Consider the following 25,652-nt stretch of genomic DNA (forward strand, 5'->3'; position numbering starts at 1 on the left):
TATATTCTCCCAGCGTTGCCTTATATCAACATCCCACAAGGGCTGCGCCCGCGCTGCGACCTAACATTTGACAGAGCGCTCAACGAATTTCATAGATTAGATAAAAAAACAAATCTTCTTACGCTTTGTGTGTTTTGCTGTCTTTTCAGTCATTCTTTAACATTCTGTGTGATATTCAACTTATGACATCATGAGTTACACTGATCCAATTTAGGTCGCAGCGAGATCGCAGCGTGATCGCCGTCTAGTAAAATAGGGCATTGTGACAAACGTGTATTCCAAAATAATAACAAAGTTAGGAGCGCTGCTTTAAAGCCATATTGTCACTCGTTCATTCAGCGCGATTCAGATGAAGTTCATGAACAATGCACAGTTGACTGCCGTATACGTGGAAATATAACGGGTTTTGTGCGGCAGCTTCGGTCGATATTTTTTGTCTGTGAACGTTGACAAAAATGTGTGCAAAACAGAATTGCATACTACTCACTCTATCACACCCAGGAAGGCGTCAAATTAAGTCTCTATCTTTGTACCTGGGGACAGCCGATTCATATATCACCCTTCAAAATATGACATTATCGAGTTAAAAGCCTCAACAACATCTCTTTCTTCCTGATGAAATTACGCGTCGTGAAAAACAAGTTCTGACAAACAGGTCTGTGATTTATCCGCATTGTGCGCCGAGTTTTCCCTCCCGAGACCCCTACACGACCCGCTCATTTTCCGTAATAAAGTCGTGCCCTTTCCGTTATTACACCGGGCTCCCAGCGGGCCCCCAGCGGGCTCCCGGCGGACCCATCCCGGAGCTAATTATCTGCGCGTGCCGGGTGCGCGTTCCCCCGCGCTCGTCACTGCGAGTTAACTCTGAGACAAGCCAAGACGGAGAGACAAAGGAGACTCCGACAGAAGAAAGGCTTGCCGCCTTCAGAACGGGACAGAAATAACGAGCTCACGCGAGAGTTGACAGGAAGTGACGGCGAGAACACGCGAGAGATATCGGGAGTGACAGAACCGTTGTTTTCGCAAGGAAAAGTTCTCCTGTGGATGATGTGGATGATGTATATCACAACAATCATCAATATTTTAATCTTGGAACGTAGGCACATCGTCAGACAAAATTTAGGAAAACCTAGCCTTGGCCCACATGCGTATCTAAAGAAAGAAAGAAACAAACAAACAAAGAAACAAGCCCAACAGTTAATCTAAGTCAAGTATGTTTTTCGATCTAGGAACAAAACTCAATACACCTTGTGTAGCATACAAAAAAGCACTGGCTTTGCATTTCTGTCAAACCTTACTTCACATACTATAAGAATAATGGAATGTAGGCTAACTTAATGGTTTTAGGGCATTCAGTCCCCCTCCGAATGCGTAACATTTTTACTGCTTTATAGACAAGTATGTCAAGGTCACACAACTCAGAATCTTCTGGAAATGCGGAGACAGCCGCGCCATGAAAGACCGGTGTTTATTAACAGAAGAGAAAATTGCGTGTGTGGATCGTTATCGATCCAAGCCAGGAGACTGTCCGGTGTTGGGGTATCATACAGTACAAATTGCCGTTACGTGTGGCCAAAGTGGTACAAACTGTTCCGTATTAACGAGCAATCAGACGCCGCGGACTGATACAGCCTCATATTTCCTGCTGAATGCTGGGAGATGCTCGCATCTTTACAACGCGGAGAGATCCGAAATGATGAATTGAGTCGGGATTTGGCACTACGTCGGTCTTTCACCTAAAGTCAAAACTGAAAATTAGCCTTCATGGAATACAATGATAAGGAGAATGATACGTACTGAAGAAAATTGCAATAAACGAAATCTTTACGCTAAGACTTCAAGCGAGCTGTTTTGCAAAGAAATTACACTGATTAAACAATAAACAATAAAATGTAACGTAACTACAAAAAGAGCTTCGGTGTATTCACGAGTAGAACGATGAAAATGAAAGACCAAAATAGACATTCAGTAGTATTTGTTATCGTCATTCCTATCATTGATTCACTACCGTACTGTGCCACTTTACTTAATTGGCACAAATCATAAAATCCGTGCAATTTTATGATATAATATTGCTACAAATTAACAGTTCATTATTTCGTCCGTTCATCCATCCATTCAGTCATTCATCTATTCACTTATTTTTTCAAAGCAAGCCTCGAAACCATTTGTGTACATGCTGCTTTACAAACCCAAGGTAGCGCATTCAGCGCTGAACGTAAATTCACGCACTACCAGGGAAATTCACAATGACCCTGTCTCTAGTAACGCATGATGAAGATATATTCGACATTACCGCCGCCGTTCTTTCAGGGATGGGAAAATGAACGTCACATTTCCCATAAATTTGACATTAACCGCGCGACGTTGATTTATCGCGGCGGCAACACCCCTGTATGGTATGGCGTGATTGCGAACTACCGGGCCTATTGTAGGAGGTCTAAATATACCATAACTCTTCCTAACACGGACACTTCATATATTCCAATAAGATACTGTGCTTTACTGCTTTATTACCTTATCATCATGACATTATGTAATGCGACGTGGTTAAGTGAAGAACCGTATGCTAGAAAAACATGCATTGGAACTTTTGTCATTTCCAATCTCATTTGGTATCATGCAAGTCTTTCAAACATTCTGACGTTACATGTCATAACAAAGAGGTTTTGTAGTTATGAAGTCTGAACTATAGTTATGGACATATCTGGCTATCACATTTGCATGACATGATTCAAGGTGCATGGTTATTTTCAAATCTTAACGACAACTTTAGACTGGTTATTTTCTGGAAGAAATGTCAACTTTCGCGTTAGGAAAGTCTTTCTTTATTTCTGACATCTCTTAGAGCAGAGTCTAGATAAGTCTGAGGATTTTCTGTGCGATGACCAGGACAGTTCCGTAATCAGTACGGGGATCTCCATTATCGTTCCGTACGGCCGACCCCTCATCACGCCCACAGGGTATCTCCTAGGGGGTCCTGCCTGAGCTAATCTCGCGTCGTGCATGGCGAGAGTTCAGACTTCTAAGCTGGGTTTAAGGGAGAGTTAGCACCTATCCACACAATCGCACAATGTGCAGTTTAGGGATGGCATTAACGAGCGCGTTTACCCGTGGGTTCACAGTGCATGCTTTTACATTTCCCTCTATTTTAGTCACACAACAGTATACGATTCGTAAAACTACGTTGATGACGGTTAGACATCCAGGTAGTAAAGATACGTTTCAGACAGCTGCCTATCGTTAGACACTGACGAAAGACAGTAGATGCTGTCTGAAACGTCTGACTGTTTCAAAATTGTATCCAGTTTCTTGAGTAACTATTTTTGGCGATTCGTAAAACTATTATCAAAGTAGTATATCATCATAAGGCATCACCATTTTGGAATTTAACATCCAGATACACGATTCTACAAAAAAAAACTGAAGCGTTGTGAAAGCACAATCTAAAGAAAGTTCTGAGGAACAACAGAAACGACAAAAAAACAACAACACGAAATTGGTCCGTGGAAACACAAACCGATTGGAATGTTTTCGTCGGTTTCATGGACCTATTAGACCCCCATTCCACTAGACGGCGCTCTCACTGCGACTTCACTGCGACCTAAATTTGTATAACCCTTGACTTCATAATGAAAATATCATGCCAAATGTAAAAGTATGGCTGAAAAGACGACAAAACACGCAAATAGTCGTTCTTTATCTATAAAATTCGTTGAGCGCTCTGTTAAATTTAAGGTCGCAGAGAGAGCGCGGTGAGAGCGCCGTCCGAGTGGAATGGGGGTGTTCCTTATCCGCTCACAGTTCTGGTGAAACCAATCGAAGCTACCCGTCGTGTCAAAGAAAATTCACTCATCACAGATCAGTAGACACAATTAATGCAAACACTTAGGGAAGAAAAATAGTTTATTTATTTTACACATTATGTTTACATCATAACTTTCTTTAGCAACCCGCTGAGAGCGCCATTTTGCATTAGTCCAATTGATATCAATAAAACTAGATGACTTTATTTTTAAGACAAGCAAAGGTTTGACCCAATTGAGTTTTTGCAGTAGTTTTCTTTTTCAAGCCGCTTGGGTTACTGAAACTGGCCCAAACCTGTACCAAAACTCGCTAAAACCTACTTCGTCCTGACGTCTTTTCCTCTTCGTTTATTTCTATCCTTTCACAAAAGAACCACCAAACGGGATTCACAAGGGAAGTTTCTATATGCAATACTCACTGAAAGTGTTTCGTTGAAATTGCTTGTCGGTACCTTACCACGGAAAAGAAAAGGCGGCGTGTAGAAAGTTTCTCTTTAAGATCCTGCGATCTTATCAGTTCAGCCGGTGGACATAATTGGTGTAAAAACTGTAAGGGGATTACCGACCACCGAGATCAGCGGCTCTTCGGACCCACCGACGGAGAAAATTGAATTTTAAAAGCGGCTTTCTCCCCGCGCGGCCCTGCGATGCTTTCCGCGGCGATTTCCCGGGAATAGCGACACAGAGTCCGGGGGAACGACAGAGATTACAGCCTGCGCGCCGGGCTTGTACCCGCTTCGCCGGTGCCTTTGATCGCGGGCTTGTTGCCATGGCACCTGCAGATGACGTCGTTATGATTGACACATGAAGCAGACGAGCGATTCTAACTCATCCAACAACAACACCGAGGGAAACTGTTCAGGCGACTCTCCGCGGACTCGGCGGTTGAGCCGGCTCGCTGTAAATGTCAGGCGCGAGGCGTGGACTGCCGGGGCGGGCGGTAACACCCCGGACCCGGAGGCCATTAGGTGTTTAACGTCGGCTTTTGGGCGGAAAGTGTCGCCCAAAGCGCCGGCAACACAAAGGCACCGGCCCACAATAGCGGAGATAAGCCCGGGCTTCAAAAATCATTAGCCAGGGATACGCGAGCCGAGTCCCAGCTAATTTCTGGGGGATAGCTGTGTAAATATTTCGGGATGACATGCGCCACTGGAGGGTGTTGAAGCTGGACGCGCTTCTCAAATCAAACTTACAGGAAAGAGAACCAAATTGGACCAAAACATCCTTTATCATTATCACTAATCTTGAAATGTTTTCTTCTTAGAAAAAAGCCCTTTAAATGTTGTATAGAAATCTTCAAAGCCAACCACTTGCCAAAACTATGGTATCTGCCTTGCTATTTCGAGTCTCAGCAACGTTCTTTGAGTGCAATTGTGTTCACCAGAAAACCTTGGTAGATCTCTCGACCGATTAGCTGCGCACAATGGACACTATATGGGTAATTAAGCCCGACTTGTCTGTCGGCTACGACCTCTGACCTTTTCCACTTCGTCATCCGGGGCCCGCGCCTCCAGGGCGCATGTGTGGACTGACATACCAACAAAGGACGGACAATGGGACGATTCATGTTGATGATTATCGAGTTTTCACAGATCAAAATCTCAGAGAAGTTTGCGAAGGGGAAATAGAACATTTCCCTCAAATCTTAATAGTTTGTTCATGACCTCTGCTTACTCATAACATTTTGGTCAGTCTCCGTATCATTCAATTAGGCTAACTTAGGACACCTAGTAACTGACAGTAACAATATGTCGCTAATAGACGAACGGACGAACAAAGGAATCTACAAACGCCTGTTAAAAGTATGCCACTGCATTCTATTCGCGAAAATGACACACCTGAAAAACTGAAACATGGCAGAACATATCGACCCTTGCCTGTCATCCCGACGTATGACCCTCACCATCCAGTCGTGCCGAAGCGCCTCAGGCGGAATCCCTCATTACTGCAGCGGCGCCCCTTTGAGCCGCACGGTCCGCCCTATGGGCCATTCTGCTAATAACTACCGAGAAAATTGATTACTTTGTTTCCCTCAGCCCCTCATTTTGGGCAGATAGACGCTTACACCGAGGGCATGATTACGGGATAAGCAGAGGAGACCTCCTACTAGGCTATGGCATGAACCTTTAACGGGGCCTTTGTTTATACACAAATTTAACTTTTGTTTCATTCTGCTCACTGTATCAAAATTAAACAGTTAGTTATAAGATGGTACAAATACTAAAGCAAAAGCATCTGTTTTGTTTCATTCTGATCACTGTATCAAAAAAGGACGGTTACAACATAGTACAAACCTAAAGCATCCGTTATTCTGGAATCACTTTAAACGTCTAAACTGTGTAGATGTCCTTAGCCCTTAGCTTGCAAGTCGTTGCTTCATGCGCATGCCGCTTTACATATCGGTGCATCAAGTCTAACTGCGAGAGAAAAAAAATGACAAAGCAAAACTTGGAAGACATGCTGGATTTATCGAGTTTACAGCAAAAGGGAGGCAAAGGACGAATATAGATAGCAAAAGCAATCAAGTGCCTTTTCCACGTACGAAATTCTTAAAGACGTCTCTAAGATTTTAAGAAATCGACTGCCCGCTGTCTCTGCGCTAGTGGTTGCACCTGATGAGTGATTTATAGGAGTCTTATGAATTGTCTGAGTAATGTGCGTTAAGCAAAAGGGTTCAGCCAGACGACTGAAGTAAGAAAAGCTACCAATGGAAGGACATTTTGACAAGGTTTAATTCATTTTGAAAAAAATCAAAGTTAAGGAAATTGTAGGATAAAGTATGGCGCTGTAATAGTCGTCTAGGAGATTTCTAAAGTACAGGATGGGACTGTTCATGTGCCATTCAGAATCCGATGTCGGGATAGATGCAAAACTGGTTTCCTCCTTCCGAACGTCTTGTGGGAACTTTTTTTACGCGTCCTAGCTGTTGACCCCTGACCTTTGCGTGCGGAACCTGTGAGCTGAGGCCCACCCTGTCTTATAAGGCACAATTGTCTCTGTCTGCTCAATGTCTCTTTGTGCCAGATAACCCGAGGGCCCGACTTGTTTACTCGCACTGTAATGTCTTATTGACTCCAAACAAAAGAAGCAAAATTAAACACACCACTAAAAACAGTGTCATATATGCGGGAAGAGTATCTCCTTAAACTTAGAGAAGCGTGTGAGAGGTAAATTTTTGATCCCGCAGACGAGACAGTTTTTGTCCTGTTAAGAAATTATGTCTAATTGGTAGGCTGCCAAGGCCAGCAATCAAGACTTTACGGGCGGCCGATTATTGTCTGAACGTTTTGGGTCTGGTCACGCGTGGTAGGAGGTACCTGCGAGACATTTGGAACACTGATTTTTGTAGATGCTCAAATTTGTAATTTTGTATTAAATCTTCGTCTCATATGTACGACTGTATCTGAGATAGAGGCCCGTTTTGGCAAACGGAGCTATCTTTCTTCAAAGGCGGGCCGCCGTGCCTTACCTGGCGATGAGGTGAGGGGTTCATGGGAAAGCATGACGAGGTCCGGGGCCCCGCCGCGGGAACGTCAATTTTACCGTCTCTCATCCCGCGCGGCTGTCAATCACTGTCAGTCATCGCGCCTCCCTCTCAGCGCTGACCTTTCTCAAGGCGCGAGGTTTACGTGCGGGCCCGGTTTAATCACCGAACTGCTCCGCCGAAACAAGGCGCGCATTGTCCCGCCTGACAGCACCGATCCTTATCTCAGAATCAGCCGTTTCAGGTCGGCGAGGTTCAAAGTCGGCGAGAAGAACAATCGTAAAACACAGGGGCGTCTCGGCATTCAGCTGTCATCTTTATTGACGGGACAAAAGTGCACAGATTTTTACGATGAGACCTTGAGTTTGACATACTGCAGAAATAATGGTGTAGCTTTGGAATTCAGAGAATAAGAGTTGTACAGTTTGTACTGAGTTGGACTGTAGCATGATATACATAGGAGAATATATCAAAGAATGTCTAGACGTTAAACATTCTTCCAATGATCGTAAAAGCTCACGATCCCATACTATACACTCTTGTCATAGGTAGGTTACCCTTATATAACTAGTTATGTACCAGCAGATGCCATAATTTGTACTTTGTACATTAATATTTGTTGTGCAATAAAGTCCTATATACAGGGCCAACAGTATATTTGAGGCGACTTTTAATCGCAGATTTCCTCTTGTCATCAAATCATGGCTTGAAAAAAAAATCTTGTTTTGTTTTGCTCTCTCAAAAAAGCCAAAAGGCAGTCCGCTAGTTTTCGGTGCTAACAAGATTTCTTAATGTGGCACATAACACTTCAGCTTGCATGCCGAAACAAAGATGCAAAGAGTCGTCGATCTGAGGATCAGAGAGCAGGTTTCAAAACCCGACCAAGACCCTTAAATGTAAACAAAGAGTCAAAGACCTCGCTATCTTACTACATGTTCTCACTCGTGCACAGTGTTTGAACAGTCGATTTAACCCGGTGTGAAGCCGCAGCCCGTCAGAACGCAATCGGGCTCATCTCCGACTCCTCACCACGACAAGATTCCGCGGAAACTGTGCCCAATAACGCACATCAGATCACCTTACAGATAAACGTGCCAACTGTCTCAGGAATGATGGATGACTCTGTCGTCCCCCCGGATTTCCCAAATCTCGTCTGATTTTCCACCTCGCTCGCCCGCCATTTTCGGCGGGAAATGAGCCAGAAAGAAACAGCGTCCAGAATCTTGGTCAATTGTGGTTTGGAGTGGCACGTTTTCCCGCCACCTGTCCCGGGATGATGTATGGCTTCCCTTCGACTCCGCTTCCTCAGCCTTGTTCGATTTTACGCGCCGATCGGTCCGCCATTTTGCGCGGCAAATGAGCGGGAAGAAACCATGTCAGCCCACCGCGATGAGTGTCGTCTGTCATCGCCATTCTGCCTGAGAAGAAGTGGCGGGAAACTGGGTCAGGCCGTCAGAAGTGTCGTCCGACATTCGGTGTTGTATAGTTTTACCATGGCCCCCTCCACTCAGTGTCATATTGACTTCGTTTTTGACACAAATTCTGACTGGCAAGATATGGCGGGAAACTGAATAAAGCTGTTCAAAGAGAAATCACTTAGCACGGGCTTCCCTAAACAGCCCATTCTAATTGTAAGTGTCCTGAGCGGGGACCTGTCGGGAATGATGGATCGGCGGCGGGACACCTCCCGTCCGCCGGCGGCGCTACCGTCACCCCCGCCCGCCGAGCCGATTTAACGCCCCGCTCACCACGCCGCTATACGCACCTAATGATCGGGAAAATATCACGCGCGGTACTGTTACAGTATCAGGCCGTAGAGTTGGACTTTGAATTGTTGCATAATCGGCATCTTTGGCTCTTTTCGTCTCAGGAGACGGTTGACAGCATCGGTGGGTTACTCAGCTACAGTCAGTCACTCAGGGTAGTCCTGGCTTGGCAGTGCCTCTCATGGCTCATAAAGGCCTATAATCGGACTATGCTGTTATACAATCGCAGAGTACAAGCTTTTATCATTGTTATTTTCAAATGGAATGCAATTCAGTGGCAGCCTCACTACAAATTTCAATAAAGCCATCTTGAATCTTGAGTTGGTTGCGAGTTAGAATCTGTGTTGCTACGATAGCATGAAAATTAAGCTCGTCATTTTTCTGAGTTGTTTGGCAAAGGTATGTGCTACTTTTGTTAGAGAAGATGAAGTTGATCCAAACTGGTCGCATTGGCTAATCTGCTGTAACTTTTTTTTTTAATTCGATAAATGAGAAGTTTAGACCAATCACAATGAAGTATAATCTATCTCATAGATATTGTGCATTTCGTGCATATTCATTGCCGATTAGCCCTCCGTGGAAAACGCGCATGGTACTTAAGCAACTGGATAGATTTGGAAACGCTCAGACGCTTCAGGTAGCATCACCTACCAGTTACACGCCTCGGAGAACAATTTGCTGAATGAGTTACCCCATAGTCATCTGATGAACCAATAATTATACATAAATGAATGCATAAATGGGCAATGTCAGTGACATTTGGTTTGCTTATTGTCTCTGGGCGGTTGGTTGAAATATCTAGTATGCCACCGATGCTCTGTAGCGTTTTTTTGCGTCATCATTTTTTTCGCTGAATTGCAAACCAAATGCATATAGACTATCGACAATGGATCTGAGTCAGCTAAGTATTCATGACAGATGATGCGGAAAGTACGAACAAAGTTCATAACGATTAACAGCCGGGAGAAACTGTGTTGTTTGGGCGCGCCCACATCAGGCATTCACACATCACGGAGTACACATTAAAAGGTCGACGGGTCAAAGGTCTCAGAGAAACGCCCAGACCAATTAGTGCCGATAACTTAACAAAACAACCGAGCATCCTTGGCATTTTTGAAGACAAGACCCTCTTTGAAACTATGATGTTCGAACATTGGTCAAGTTGAAACTATGATGATTCCGAATTAGGCCAAGTTGCGCTCCATGTTTCCCTTGTAGACATTGGTACAAACACGTTGATGAAGGTCAAACATCCAGGTAATAAGATACGCCAAATAGTTGTTACTCAAGTAACTGGATATAATTTTCCAAAATCATATCAAGTTGCTCGAGTAACTATTATTTGGCGTAATACTACACACAAACTGCTCACAATTGCAATCTACTTTGATGTTAAAAAATAACTGTTTACAAGTCTCATGAATACTCTTCGTATTATGAGACGGTGAAGTCAATTAGAACATATTAGAACATTGCCAAACTCACAAATGGCGGGTAATGATGAGTACCAAGTCGTGAAACACGCAGCCAACCGCAACTTCTGATAAACCGATCGCGATGGCCTGTCAGTAACCATTTTCTTCTGCGACAAACGTGTTTACTTTTCACAGTCTCAGGTCGGATGTGCCTAACTGTGGAACAGATATGTAGGGCTAACAGCGCCGCCCAGCGATTGTAAGACGAACATGGCTGCAACAACATTGCCCTCTTCAGAACAGCGTCCCTGATTAATATTTTGTAGTCACTTTTTTTACTGGAAATGTTTTCTTTAAGTTAGTTTCGTTTGATACATTAGAATCTCTACCGTTGAGCCTATATTATAGCTGTGTGGTTGGTTTAATACATGGACGACTATTTATATACACATTCATTTATGTACGTCATTTAGTAAACACTGACGAAAACTTTTTAGTTTGGCTAACTTTTTTTATGTCCGAGTCTGAAAAATATGAATACTGATGTTACTGTATTTGTGCGATGTTGACCCCTGCCCTTTGCCCTTTGCTCCAGGTGACGGGAAACTTGCATCACAGATTCTGACCCTGCACGGCTATCAAGGTTAGCACAATATCGACTATACTGCACACTCACTGCGCAGGTCAAATAAGACGCCATTTTGATGATTCATTGACCTTGGTGTCAATGTCATATACATTTTTAGTAGATCAAAGTAAAAAAATCAGTTTGACAAAGTGTAATCTCAATTAAATTGTACCAAAGAAACCCGTCACACATGACTGTTCAATTAGAAAAAAGGGTTAACATGACTATTCGTCAACATATCAGGAATTGAGTTCAAACTCTACTTACATTTCCTTTCAAGATATTGCGTCACTTCAAAGTCTAAGTTATAAGTTCAATAAGCAATGTTCTAGGTCTATATTAATTCTCTTCCGTCATCTTTAGACCCGTTTTTTTGTTTTCAGTCATTTCTATAAATAAACAAGTATTCTTCTTTTGTTTACTTCTAGACCAAGGTGACGGCAGCAACGACGACTCGGACGAAGCGCAGGCCCGCTTGCGGCTGAAGAGAAAACTGCAGCGCAACAGGACATCATTTACACAAGAACAGATAGAAGCATTGGAGAAAGGTAAAGAACGTACTATACTTTTTTTCCAATCCACTAAAATGGCACAGACACGTTTTACGAAGAATGTAATACAGTAGCTTGAAGAAAATGCTGAGAAATAGTGCGGACAGCATATCTAGATGGTGCGAGATGTTTTAGTTGTAACGACGGAAGATATCCACTGGTGGTCAGAGACACCAGGCATCTGTTGCTGATTAGTTTGCAATAAATAAGATAGACCCTCTCTATCTGGATCAGTTCTTACCAGGCAAGCCGCGAGTGAAAACCTCATTCCCTGTTCTCTTAGACTATAGGTGCCACACTGGTGGCAGCGGTGGGATAAAACTACAGTAATGTCTATCATTGTTGCTAGCTTCATTGATACGTTGTTGTACCGGTTGTTATTTCTCACTCTCATGTACATATCATTAACCATTGTTATTGACCCACAGAGTTTGAGAGGACCCACTACCCTGACGTGTTCGCGCGGGAACGGCTGGCGGCCAAGATCGACCTACCGGAGGCCAGGATACAGGTGAGAAACGTATCACTGTTCTCTTGAACAACTCTCTAGAGGACAATTCTCTAGACACCCTGATATGTTTCCCCTTTCAAGAGCACCCCTCCTTTCCGTATTTTCCCCATCTAGATACACGTACATCGTTTCCTCCGGTTTAAATGTTCTCCGCTTAATACTGACCAATGGTACTTATGAGGCTGCCCCATAAAGTTATAGCTAAATCAAGATTGCTGGTCTAGCGTAAGTACTAAGTTTGCTTTTTTACCTGAGCGCCCTCCCACCCCTATGTCTTTATCTACCAACCTAGATACACGTACACCCATGCCGCTTAAATAATGGACTATGTTAGTTATTAAGTTGCCCCCGTAACCATAAGTTAAACATGAGTTTCTAAGCTAACGTGTAATTTCTCACTTGTCGTCCCAGGTCTGGTTTTCGAACAGACGAGCAAAATGGCGGCGAGAGGAGAAGCTGAGAAACCAGCGTCGTTCCCAGGACAGCGACAGCTCGTCCCCAAGCCGGATACCCATCAGCTCCAGCTTCAGCACCGCCACCATGTATCAGCCCATCGCGCCCCCTAGCGCCCCCGTCATGTCCCGCAGCAGCCACGCCGGTCTGACCGACAGCTACTCGTCCCTGCCACCCGTCCCGAGGTGGGAAAAGTACGTCAAGTCTTCCTTTCTACAACCTTTGTGTATGTCTGTACAGGGTCATTACTACGTACGTGTCTTCATGTATGCCATGTATGTTTGCTTCTGGTCATTATGAGTGCGCTTTAATAGCTCGCCCTGCAATGCGTATGAAGAATCTTGATGGTGTTAATGCTGGAAGAAAGTTTTGGAGCGCAGTTGTGTTTTGAATAGAACAATTCTTCATGCAATGGACATTAACTACCACATTTCAATCAATTTTCTGTCATTATTATGTAACGTTTCTTAAACATCCAATTAAAAATTCTGAGATTCTGAGATGATACATGAATGTAACTCGAAGCCCTGTTCACAATATTACAAATATCATAATTTCTATCAGGCTCCATTCATAATCTTATCCATTTCTCCTCAGCTTTTCTGTACCCGGCAATATGGCGCCCATGCCCAGCATGCAACAGTCACGTGACCAGTCGTCATACTCCTGTATGATCCCGCACTCCACCGCCATGACGCCTCGGGGGTAAGAGAGCTTTTGTATATCAATTAATCAATTAATCAATCAATCAATCAATCAGTGCGTGGACAGGGTCGTCCAGTTTAAATTAAGGATCCCTTCATTCATTCCACTTTATTGCACCACAGCTTTAGATGTAACAGAATGTGTGCTTGGCAAACTATAGCAACAGCAGTTCTCGGAGACTCTTCTACATATTTACATATCTAGAATTCTAGATTATGAAAGTAAAGAAAGATCGACCTTACTCTAGGCATGTTTGCCCTGAACGGGAAGAACACTTCATGATTTATGAAGAAGAAGGCAGTTGCCTTTGACGTGCAATACTGTTGAGACAGATTTGCGCCTTGCCAAACTAACCATTGATTGCCAGAAATACTCATCCCCTGGCCTTGCAGTTAAAAAGATTACAGAGTTTTGTTCGTAGTCAATGGTGTTTGTCACTTACTACGCTTTGAAACACCAATGTTATCGACAAGAAAGGCATATATCATCTGATCTAGAATTCAAAGCAAAAATGAAAGCAACGTAACGTTTGTTAATTTGTTTGTTTGTGTGTGTGTTTATTTCCGCAGCTATGACACCCTGGCCCTGGGTAGCTACAACCCGACCCATGCGGGGCATCACGTGACCACCACCCACCCCTCCCACATGCAGGCGCCGAGCATGACGGGACATAGTCACATGTCACATGCTAACGGAGGCTCAGCAGGTAACAACACTTACCATAGTCACATGTCACACGCTAACGGAGGCTCAGCAGGTAACAACACTTACCATAGTCACATGTCACACGCTAACGTGTAACAAAAAGCCTTTGCATATATGAAAATATAAAGCATTTTATCATGTAACATTCTCCCATGCTTTCTGGTTTGTTGCAACCTTTGAGCTTTCCTGCTTTTCGGCTAATTAAAAGTTCTCGGTCTTCATAGCAAATCAACGTGTGTTCAATTCCCAGCACCCTTAGCACACTGAAGTAGCCGTTTGGCACCCGATTCCCTGTTAGTTACTGCGTTGGGCAGTAGGGAGATGGGTAAGGTAGCAAAATGCTAGCTTCGCTTGCTGAAATATTTTCTAATGATGAAAAAGGCCTCCTGTTTTTCTAGGCCTGATCTCGCCTGGGGTGTCCGTGCCCGTCCAAGTGCCCGGAGCGGTCACGGAGGAAATGACGTCACAGCCCTACTGGCCGCGGATCCAATGAGGACGTAGGAGAAGCTATCCCAGCAGCCACTGCGTATCTCCATCCGCCATTTTGGAAACGCGAGGTCCCAGCGGCAGTGTGTATTTATTACGTACCAACATGGGAGAACTTTTGACAGTGTAACTTTTGTATGTAAAACATCTATTGATAATCTTGGAGTGGATTTTGTGGTATAGTTAGCGTATTGCCTGCTTTTATACGATATCGGGGTAAAGCTTAAGCTGTTAAAACATCTGCTTTGTAGAAACAAATGTTATCATTTCGTCAATCGCTAGGTTAGGATTAAAATTGTACTTTAGATTTTCTGATGAAGGAAAAAAGAATAGTTAAACTGAGAATTTTGTTATCAATGAACATTGAGGTGTATTTTCAAACCGAGGTATTTGTAATGATTACAAGTCTATGTAGCCCTAAATATCTAGCCTACTAGAACGTATTGTGTTCGAATTTTTGTGTAGATAGAGTATTTTATAGTATAATATCCGTCAGCGTATCGCCCCGCTCTGTTAGTGATTTTAGTTACTGGTGCAGACGTTTTAGTTAGCTACTCGGATGCCAGGGTAACCATCCCTCCACTGTGCTGTTATAAACAACAACCGGGACGTCTTGTGTTGTGGTCCATATCCGATGTTTTATGTATGTGAAATGTCATAATTTGTCTTATATAAGTTTGATAATTTACGACCTTGTTAGCAGTTTATCCGCAATTTTACGCTAGATTGTGTTTATTAGTTATGCATCAAGCTGAAGCTGGCAAGGAATTGGCTTTTGGTTTGCTACAATGAACGTTTTGTTCGTCGGTTTCGCAAGGTTTTAACGCATCTATACCAGCTCCCGTAAAGGTATTGCTCTTTATATTTACATTGCATTTGTAAACGCAATGCATCTTTGTATCGATAAGAAAAAGAAGCAGTTCAGGGCACAGTCAAAAAGAATACGAATTTTTGTTATCAGTTTTATCAATGCAATTTATATCTAGTATATCTCGTAAAGCTACATCGTTTGTAAAGCTTTTGACTTGCCGTGCGACAATACTTAATGTAACATTACTAAGCATATCAAATCTTATTTGAATCCATGTTCCTGTATCATAGTGATATTGAACTCTGCATCCGGCAGCAGACATATGTTCCAGTCTGCCATCACCGTAAAGGAACATCTGTTCAGTTTGTACACAGTGAATCTAAAAAAAAAACGAAACAATCAACCAGTAGCAAAAAGTGAAATCTTTATTTTCAGCTTCGGTATACTCCAAACAGTTGATCGAATAATGATCACTTTAAATCCGGAATTTTCTTTTGTTTTGTTTGTAATAATTGTAATCTTATCAATAGCGATGTGATCATCAAAACGTTTCATTTCATCATATGACGTCATTACATTTTTGAGTAACCTTTTAAACTACAAAAGACTTTGTTTACTATTTGAGGATGTGTAGTGTCTTTCGAAATCGAAGCGTCCATCGTTACAAGGTAATAATGCCTAAAAGATGGACGCTTTTAAACATTTGCATTTTATAGATATCTTGTCAACAACTCGATTTAAGATCTTTATTCATCCGTGTTTTGTTTAGTTAATTGTGTTTTATGTTCTGTTCTAGCCGTAGCGTAACAGGTTGAAAACCAGTTTTATGTGGTGTTGAGTATGTGTTGTGCAGTATAGATGTAGTCGTTTTGTACCGTCGTTTTCCGAGGCGCGTCAAAAGGCCCGAGTGTGTTCTGGGAAGGGTCACGTGTCTGTAACCTGAAACCAAGTGGCCATGTTGTTTTCGAAATGCAGGAGAAGTATGCTTGGCAATTGGACGATTTTGACTTTTCCCACCCCAATTTATTAAATTCTATATTTATCTCGTTTTGAAATTGAACAATGATTTTGGAAAAAAAGCAGTAAGTAATGCGGAGGGCAATGAGCTTTCTTGGAAATAACGAGCTGAAAGCAATCCGCGAGAAAAAACAAACAGATTATTTAGCTAGACAATAGCATAAAGATACATAGTAAGATATTTTTTTTTTTTTTTTTGCTGTGAAAAAAAGCATCAACGTTACGACAATGATTAGATAATTGGAAAGAAGAAAAACAACTGTTGACCACTTCCTATCAAATATTGCCAATTTTCACCAGAAATGGGTGTACACAGACAGACTAACCTATGAACCACTCGGGTGTGCTGACGCGTCCCGGAAAATCAGCCTCTTATTGTTACTCATAAAATACAGCAGGTATATACAGTGGTATCATACCGACGTTGCAGTGAAATATTCATCTTGGTGCAAGTATATAACTCCTTTTTTCTTACTGGTTGTGACTGGTGAGAGGTTCTATTTCCAGTTAAAATGGGCTTTATTTGGAAGTCTGTAATCAGCTATGTGGTAAGTTTTACACGGTCATCTCTTCAGTGACGTCACAACACTGGAATAAAGTCCACATGTTGCGGGGAAAGCTGTTTGTGTCGGTCTCATGAATCATGGGTAGATATCGGAGTGTGGGAACATGATGGCGGGGAGCGGGCTTCAACAGAACGAACAGGAACAGTTTGAAAAGGGGGATGCTAAATAATGAAACATTATCGGAAAAATTAATGAATAAACAGGTTGGCAAATATGTGGAAAATATCCATTTATAAACTGGTTGAGTTCATTTTGAAGTGGACGTTCACAGGTATAGGGAGCGACTATGTGCAGACACTAGTCCCTAAGAATGCAGTCTATCGCGTCTGAAGGTTATGTGTTGTTACAAAAAAAGAAGCTGACGTTTTATGCCCCTAATAATAAATTCTTATGATAAAGAGGTTGTTTTGGCTTTGTAGTGAGATTCTAAAAAAATCCATCATTTGGTCTAAAATACAATGAAAAAACATTCTGACCCTGAATTTATATCACTTAATTTCAAACAAATAAACTTACTTTTATCTTTAGTTGGCTTCTTTAACGTAGTTATGCAATGTCAATGCAATACTTAAGTATTAAAAAAAACTGTTTAACATATGTAAAAGCCTCTCGGTTGTTAAGGACACAAAGAATAAGGTTAAATCAAAGTTCCCTCGGATCTCAGAACTCGTCATGCAAAAATTGGTCGTCATCTTCGTCGTACCTCAGGGTTTCGATTACTTCCGGGTCAGCCTCGATCTCGGACCGGGTCAGTTTCCCGTCCTGTTATGGGGGAGAAATGACAGAGTAAAGGTGTGTTAGTATGAAAAGCCATGTCGGCACAGGTTCTCATTGTAGACATTAAGCGATGTTTCTGTGCAAAGATTGGACCCACCAATTGATGACCCACGAGCACCGATGACGCACAGGCCCTTTTATATGTGTCGGGACACTATGGGGAGAGATCAAGCTTCATTCGTGTAAGTGTCACGGTACCCGCCATTTTGTACTCATATATACATTTTCCAAGGTAAGACCTTGACAGTAGCTAAAGGCTAGTTGAGCGGGTATCTCACTGGACTGCGGCATGTTGACCACATCGCTGTGACCTAAAATGTATTTGTTTTACCATTGACCTTACAGTGGGAATACAAGGTGAAATATTCATGTTTTACTAAAATACAACACGAAGCGTAAAATCATTTTTCTTAATCGTTGAAACTCGTTGAGCGCTCTGTCAAATCACGAGTGAGATAGCGGCTTTGGGCAACCTTGGCTGTATGTATCTGCAAATGAGGAACCAACGCTGATCATTTTGTACGGCAAGTCTTTTCTCAGCTGCAACCACATACCATTTCTAATCCACAGTAAACATTCAACAGACAAAAAATGTGCTAGAATCGTCAATTGCCGAAAAAAGACCTCGCAACTTGCCCTTCTATGGTCATTGTTGGATGCTTAAAGAATGGCCCACTACACATGTTGAAATCTGGAGCCAGAATAGACATACTAAAAACCTACACACCTCATCTTTGTCCAACTTGGACAAGACGACCGCGACCTTCTCCTCGTCTTCCTTGATTATGTCCAAGGTCGGCCCGAGGATCCACTCCTTGACCTCTGCATGGCTCAGCTGACCGTCTTCGTCCTTGTCAAACTCCTTAAACTCCATGTCGCCTTCGAAGTCCTCCATGAAGTCTCCGCCATCTCCCTCTCCTGAAACACAAATGTCTCGTATAAACTTTTGTCTGCGTTGGCCTGACTAGTTTTAACTTGTCGCAGTTTAACACGTTGGCGGCCTCGCTGCAACCTAGATTGGACTTATGTTAGTAACTCTTGACTTTACAATGGAAATATTATACAAAGTGGCCAAGTATGACTGGAAAAGACAGCAAAACACACAAAGCGCGTACAAGATTCGTTTTTTATCGATGGGATTCGTTGAGCACTCTGTTTAATCGCTCGGATTCAACAAGGTCGCCAATATGCCGCAGTCAAAAGAGAATCCCACTTAAGCGCTTCCAGCAGGCTTTACGCTCGTCAGGCCTTGAAAGAAAGCTTGATGGCGAACACTTCTAAGTCAAGAGGGTTAGGGACATCTTAATTATGTTGATCTATGCATATGTGCTGATATGGACCGGTCATTGTTAGACTGAAAACTGTTACCATGGTGTTGGAGTCTGTTGGGGCCTAAGAAGAAGAAGAATTTGACTATTCTATGTTGACCAAAATCCTGACCTCCAGTGTGCTTTCATTTCCTTAGGCTGAACACGTGAACGATCGATAGAGTAAAGTTTTAAGTGTTTGATCAATAGTTAGAAAAAGTGTGAAGATGGATGATTTACCTCTGTACTCATTGTAGTTGAGAGCCCCGTCCCCATTCTGGTCCAGATCTTCAATCGTTTCCTACAAAATAGAAACATATATCTTAAAAACTGGTAGTCGGGATTTTGTTCTGTGCATTCTTTTACTCTGGTTTTCTTGATAAGTTGAAGAAGATATCGTGGTTGTATGTCTGTATCCGATTTTGGCTGTACATCGGCTTAAATTAGGGTTTCAGGGTATCATTAATGCATGTTTCAATGAATGAACAAACAAATGAATGGACGATGATGTAAATATTGCACCCATTCGTCGATTAATCTATCTATCTCTCTATACATCGACCTGCCCATTAGGGCTAGAGTGTGGTGTGGTCGTGCATGTGTCGTTTAGGTTAGTGTTAGGAGGTGTGAACACATTAAGAATACTCATCATTGTATGAGATCATACATGTGTGGGTTAGGGTTAGGGATAGGGCAGTGCGAGTGTGATGGTTAAGGTGCAGTAACGTCGCGTGGGTTGATACAATTAAGGATAGTGCTGGGAACACTCACCAGTGTGATGAGGTCGTGCATGTGTGGGTTAAGGTCAGAGGGTAGTATAAGGCCGTGTGGGTTTTTTTATTTTTAAAGCTCATGTTGAAAAGACTCATCAGTGTGATGACGCCGCGCATGTTTGGGATAAGGTTATGGATATCACTTACCAGTGTGATGAGATCGTGCATGTGAGGATACTCCTCTGCCCACAGAAAAGCCAGGAACTCTTCCTTGTCCAGGGCACCATCTTTGTTCTGGTCGCTGGCGTTGAAACGAGTGTGGTCCTGCTGAACCGTCCGGCCGTACGGACCCAGGTCATCCTCGTAGTCTGCAGATTGTGAATGTATCATTCATTTAGTATATGTTAAGTTATCCTTTTGTATTCTGATTTGTTATGATTTTGTAATGGTTCCCTTGGAAATCATTTACTTATTACTACCGTAAATATTCATAGATCTGTGACTGGGCTCAGTGACATTTCAACAACAGAGCTGAGATCGCTAATGGAAGACCGGACTGAGTGGAGCAGAAGGACTCATTGTCTCCCGAGATGACATCACAGATGTCCTCGTTCAAGAGAGATTCATAGATAAATGGAATACGGTTAGGACAAAGGGTGCATATTCTTTGCAGTCATTGCCACAAGTCATTCATTCAAATGTCAGGTCACTTTACGTTCAATACAAAATATTCGTTAGTTTATCATTTAGTTATGGTTTGGTAGATGTTATTCCAGGTTTGTTATATCCAGGTACTTTGCCGCTAGTCACAATTATTTTACAAAACGAAACAAAAGTTACCAACTTCATTATTTTGTAATATCTCATAGATGGTTACCGGTTATCTTCTGATAGTTCACTTAACAGATTTTGGTGACGCAACAGGCTGAAAGGTATGTACGTATGCTCTCCGACGCTATGTCCCTAACTCTCCAACCCCACCTTACCGCCATTACCCGACGGTGTGGTAAAAGCTCCACTCATTAATTCAGATAGTTGACTTAGAAAGGCTGGTAGAAGGAAAAGTTGAGAACGACCAGTCATGTACTTAAAAGCTGGACTCACCGTCGGTGTAAGATTTCTCCTTGTACCAATCAAACGTCAGTTTATCACCGGGGGCAACCTGTAAGCTCGTCCACTAAGGTTCCACAGGAAAGACAAAAAAAATCATTTGACTTTGTTACTTAACATTGGATTTCTTTAAATCTTTTATCTATCTACTAATCTATTTTCGAAATCCAGTTTGATAGAATTTCTTTGAAGGGGGGTTGGAAAACAATGGTCCTGTAAGATGTCCTTGAGAACACTTTATGATTTGTACAGACAATGGCAAACAACTGGTATTATAAAATGTGTGATGCCCGACCTTCGAAATACATTCTTCCTTAGCTAAAATGTTTAATTGACCTTTGACCTTGATATGATATCAGATTTCTGACCTGTTCCTCCGCGTCCTCCCGGAGGTCCTTCATCCTTTCCCAGAATGCAAAGTTCTTCAGCTCCTGCTCCGTCACAACCCCGTCATGGTCAGGGTCGAGATGCTCCAGCCGTTCCCAGAGCTGCAGGGATAGACATGGCCGCAATCAACAAACAGACAAACAAGCAAACAAGCAAACAAACTAACAGACAAACAGACACGTTCTGGCTGTCCAGATAGCTGCGTAGACAGACATGGTCGCAATCAACAAACAAACAAACAAACAAACAAACACACAAATTAACACGTCCTGACAATTTAGAGATGCCCCAGTCATTCCCTGAACTGTGGGGGGAGTAGGCGTCGCCTCAAGCAATAAACAGACAAGCAAACACACAGACAAATCCAGCCGATTTAGAGAGAAGGGGACTGACACGATGACAGATTTAGGGCAATTTGTTGCTTGAAATTGCAAATTATTTTTCCATACTTTCAAAAATATTTGCAAATTAGTGGAAACGGAATTAGAACACCGCAATCATTTCAAATCTATTTTGATTGATACATTTCAATCACTATACATGTTTTTAAATTCAATGGCAACACTGCGTTTTCCAAGCCAAGTTAACTTTTATCTGATTGAGGTAAGGTTTCTTGTATGGCGCGCAAAAAGTCGCAAAGTTGTCGCAATGATTTGGCGCAACTAGGCGCAGTCAAGGCGATTTACATGATGTTAATGCAGCTTACGCGGAGTACGTGCCGGCGCCCATGTTTTGTTTTTGCCCTCAGGTCATTGACCTGGAACGTTACCTGAATAGCTACTCTGACGTGTCAGTACCGGTTCTGCAGGGTCGTGTCCTCACGCCCCCCTCCCCCATTTAAACTCACCTTATATACTGTATATGCACTATTCACATTGCATTACAATTGTACAGCTCGTGTACTTTTGGGCGATCCTCCACGCACCCGGAAGCACCGACTTATCCCATGTCACTGCCAACATTATTACTGTTTACTCCGGGCACATTCGTCGTTCGATTGTTTCTCGTTCGGTTTTTAGAGAAGCTAATATTTGACAACTGAACCGATTGTCGACAAGGGTCTATACGCCACAACACAGCCAAACAAATAAAATAAAATAAAATAGTACTGCTGTATTATATATCCCAGATTCACGAAGCACCGACTTACCCCATGTCACTGCCAACACTGGTATTGTTTACTTAAGGCCCGGGCACATTCGTCGTTCGATTGTTTCTCGTTTGGCTTTAGAGAAGCTGATATTTGACAACAGAACCAATTGTCGACAATGGTCTATACGCCACAATACTGCTGTATTATATATCCCACATTCACGATTCCCCCCTCCTTCCCTGTTACGCCCCAAATTTGTCTTGCTTGAAACCTGCCGCACTTCGAATGTGGCCGCCCTTATCAGCTGCTCAATCAGGAAGGGAACAAGAGACCGACCCTTGGCCCCGCCCACCTCCGTCAAAACGTACAAATTTGAAATAAAAACATAAAAAGTACAAATTTGATGCACACGAAGCCATTCTTAAGTTGGCCGATCCAAAAGCCGTTATTTACAATTAGGATCGGTCTACTGAATGACCTTTCGTGAACTTCCGGGACATGTTTGACGTTTGAAAACAATAACACAACAGCCGTTCTCAGTTCAAAATCCAGATTCACTACAGCGGCTCTTTTGTCAATGTTGTTTGTAGCGTACATAGTCCTGTCATATGCTGACATTCGTATGTCATGTTTTATATGCTGGGCTAGTCTACTCAGTTTTTTTTTTTCTGTCAATGCATATCAATGATGTAGTAACGCCCCCCTCCCCACCTGAACCTACCTGCCCAGACTAATTGTCTGCACCTTGTGACGTCACGCCATATCCATTCCTTCCAGGTGGTTAATATTCATTATACAGTAAGCAGACATTGTTATTCCCTGGCATACGTGACGTTCGTCGTTATATAAGTATTGACAAAGCAGTCAATAGTTTGTAAGACGTCATTTTTGGTAAATGGTGACATTTCACTGGCCTTTTGACGTCCCTGTATACAGCGAACCTGTGTCTAAACATGTCACCACTGGAATTTGTTAAGAATACCGGATAACTAGACTATTTTTTCTGTTAATCAATAAGAGCAGGCATCGCATCTGTAGCTTCGCCGTTCACCGCACCCACCTTCTTAGCCTCCTTGTCGGCCAGCGTTAAGGCTAGAGCAGCCAACACCACAGCCGCCAGGTACGCCTGCTGTAGATCCATGTCCGCTTCCAACGTTGTCTGCAAAACTAGTCTACAACACTTCGCAGTGATACTGAACTGGAAATGTCTTCAGAAATGTCTGAAAACAGCTACCACGGAAACACAGGTGAGACAAGAGTCGGACAGGTGGGACGTGGCAGCACCTGGTTGTACCACATGTACGGCAGGTACCGCACAGTGCAGTTCCGGGTCTGGGCGCGGTGCACCATGGGATGTTCGGATTGTGTTTCAAAGGGAGTCACGCCCTGAAATAGTTGAAGGTCACACCGCGACTTGCTGTGAGAGAATGCGTATTAGCCACGCTGTCCAAATATTAATATCATTCAATCTAAAATAACCTTTTTTCTTAATTTTACCATACATTGATATACACTGGAGTGCCTCAGACGGTTAAAGGGTTAATTGTTTCTGATACCGGGCATATGATAGAATCTCGCGGGCTTTCGCGAGAGAAAAATTGACACCGACGAACAGGAGAACCACTCGACGCATGTTGACGTGCCCCAGACAATCAGCCTCGTTGTAATTATTCATAGGTACAGTAGGTATCATACCGACGTTATGTGTGAAGGCTCGGTGCAAGCATAGAACTGATTTTGTCTTGGTGGTTGTGACAGATATAAGAGGTATGTTTCTGGATAAAACTGGTCTAATGTCTGTTTTCAGCAATGTGGTAGTGTGATCAGTTTTACAGTCATTTCTCAGTGACGTCACAACGCTGCACAGATACACGTGGGGGGGGGGGGTTGTGGGCTGTGTAAGACTGTCTTTTTTCCCCTTTTAGATTAATTAACAACAACTAAAAACAGAAGGGGACGAGGGGAGACGAGGGGGCGGATGCATGAATATACAGCCAAAACTAAATGTTCGGGTAATCATTTACACAGATAAGACATGTTTTTGTTTAATCCGATGTAAATATGAAATGCATCTTATGTTGTTTTGATTTATTCAATTCTTACGATAATAGGTGGTACTTCACCAACATCAGAAAGAACATAATGTGCATAGATTAAGTCATTACTATACTTATTTGCCTAAACACATTTTTTTTCAAACGCATTATCTGGAAGAATCTGTTCATGTCTTCTAAAAACAACTTCACATCATATACTCTTCTCATTTCTGAATTTCTAAAATCTAAAATCTTCATCTAGACCTTGAGTTCAAGAAAAAAACCGTTTAATTTACAGTTTGACGTAGAAAAGCACATCTCAAAACTAACAATCTTTGGATTAAAATACTGTAGACATGGCTATTTTGTTGAGGACGTGAAATGTTGATAGATAATACACTTCTCATTGACATAGCCAACATTCTTGGTCTATAATAAAAGCTAATTTGAGTTGGTCGTAATCAAAATACAATGTTAAACTTTCTTCCAACACTAAGGTATTCACGGGCCAATTTTTCTAGATACACAAATCATGGCATCCTGCCTTTACCTTCAGTTTGCAACATAGTTTCTCGCATCTGAACACCCCCTAGCGCTAGTTATTGTATATCATTTGCACACTGTATTGATAATCTACTGCTGTAGAATACTGGATGGCACACTGCACGAAATGGCCTCGTATCCCGGCGTATACGTACAGGGATTCCTCCGGAAATATTCCATATCCCGGTGCGGATTTAGCGTATCCGATATAATTAACGGATACGCTAAATCCGCACCGGGATATGGAATATTTCCGGAGAAATCCCTGTACGTATACGCCGGGATACGAGGCCATTTCGTGCAGTGGCAGTTACTCTCTAAAGGTCGTACTTGTGCCTGAAATTCGCCAAAAAAGTTGAAGCTGTTAAACCCTGCAGTGCTCTCTCCAAGAGCTAGTGACGACCATAGTAGACTGCCAAGAAACTCAGAAATGTTCAGAACAATTAAATACAGAACCAGCCATTACAGAGACTCACCCATCCCTCACTTTGTCAAACTCTTAAACACGCATAGCTTATTATTGCTAGACGTTTAAACCTTTTCGTCATTACTATATATACTTGTCATTGATATATGTGCAATATTCATATCCAGTAAGTTTATCTAAATCCGGAAATCCGGAAGACTGATGATGATGATGATAAAGCTTTAAAGTATATACGTAATATTTATCTGTAGTAAGTTTTTTTATAAACACATATATTTATTACTTGTAATTCTATAGTTACTTAATTCCATGTGTAGAAACGATTATTTAAAAAAATGCAACTCAGCCTAAAGGT

The 25,652-nt window shown here is 42.4% G+C and overlaps 2 protein-coding genes across 8 annotated transcripts in view; one reads left to right on the plus strand and one right to left on the minus strand.

The window, feature by feature from the left end:
* Positions 1-15,580, plus strand: part of LOC136429626 (paired box protein Pax-6-like) — a 94,941-nt gene extending 79,361 nt beyond the window's left edge. For 6 of the 7 annotated variants that reach the window (XM_066419537.1, XM_066419534.1, XM_066419535.1 and 3 more), the window contains 7 exons: positions 11,067-11,114; positions 11,528-11,647; positions 12,079-12,161; positions 12,573-12,808; positions 13,212-13,319; positions 13,889-14,025; positions 14,423-15,580. In XM_066419537.1, the coding sequence (XP_066275634.1) occupies positions 11,067-11,114; positions 11,528-11,647; positions 12,079-12,161; positions 12,573-12,808; positions 13,212-13,319; positions 13,889-14,025; positions 14,423-14,517 (827 nt within the window). In that variant the 3' untranslated portion in view covers positions 14,518-15,580. Of the gene's footprint in view, positions 1-11,066; positions 11,115-11,527; positions 11,648-12,078; positions 12,162-12,572; positions 12,809-13,211; positions 13,320-13,888; positions 14,026-14,405 lie in introns of all 7 variants that reach the window. The other variant, XM_066419541.1, reaches the window with a different exon arrangement.
* Positions 15,581-16,351: 771 nt separating this feature from the next.
* LOC136429627 (calumenin-A-like) lies at positions 16,352-23,621 on the minus strand. Its single transcript, XM_066419542.1, has 7 exons — positions 23,352-23,621; positions 21,180-21,299; positions 20,806-20,878; positions 19,909-20,069; positions 19,229-19,289; positions 18,409-18,599; positions 16,352-17,666 (listed from the first exon to the last, which is right to left on the minus strand). The coding sequence occupies exons 1-7, from the start codon at positions 23,430-23,432 to the stop codon at positions 17,565-17,567; spliced, it is 789 nt and encodes a 262-aa protein (XP_066275639.1). The 5' UTR covers positions 23,433-23,621; the 3' UTR covers positions 16,352-17,564.
* Positions 23,622-25,652: the final 2,031 nt, after the last annotated feature.

The sequence above is a fragment of the Branchiostoma lanceolatum genome, chromosome 3 (assembly GCF_035083965.1).
Source record: "Branchiostoma lanceolatum isolate klBraLanc5 chromosome 3, klBraLanc5.hap2, whole genome shotgun sequence".
Classification (NCBI taxonomy): domain Eukaryota; kingdom Metazoa; phylum Chordata; class Leptocardii; order Amphioxiformes; family Branchiostomatidae; genus Branchiostoma; species Branchiostoma lanceolatum.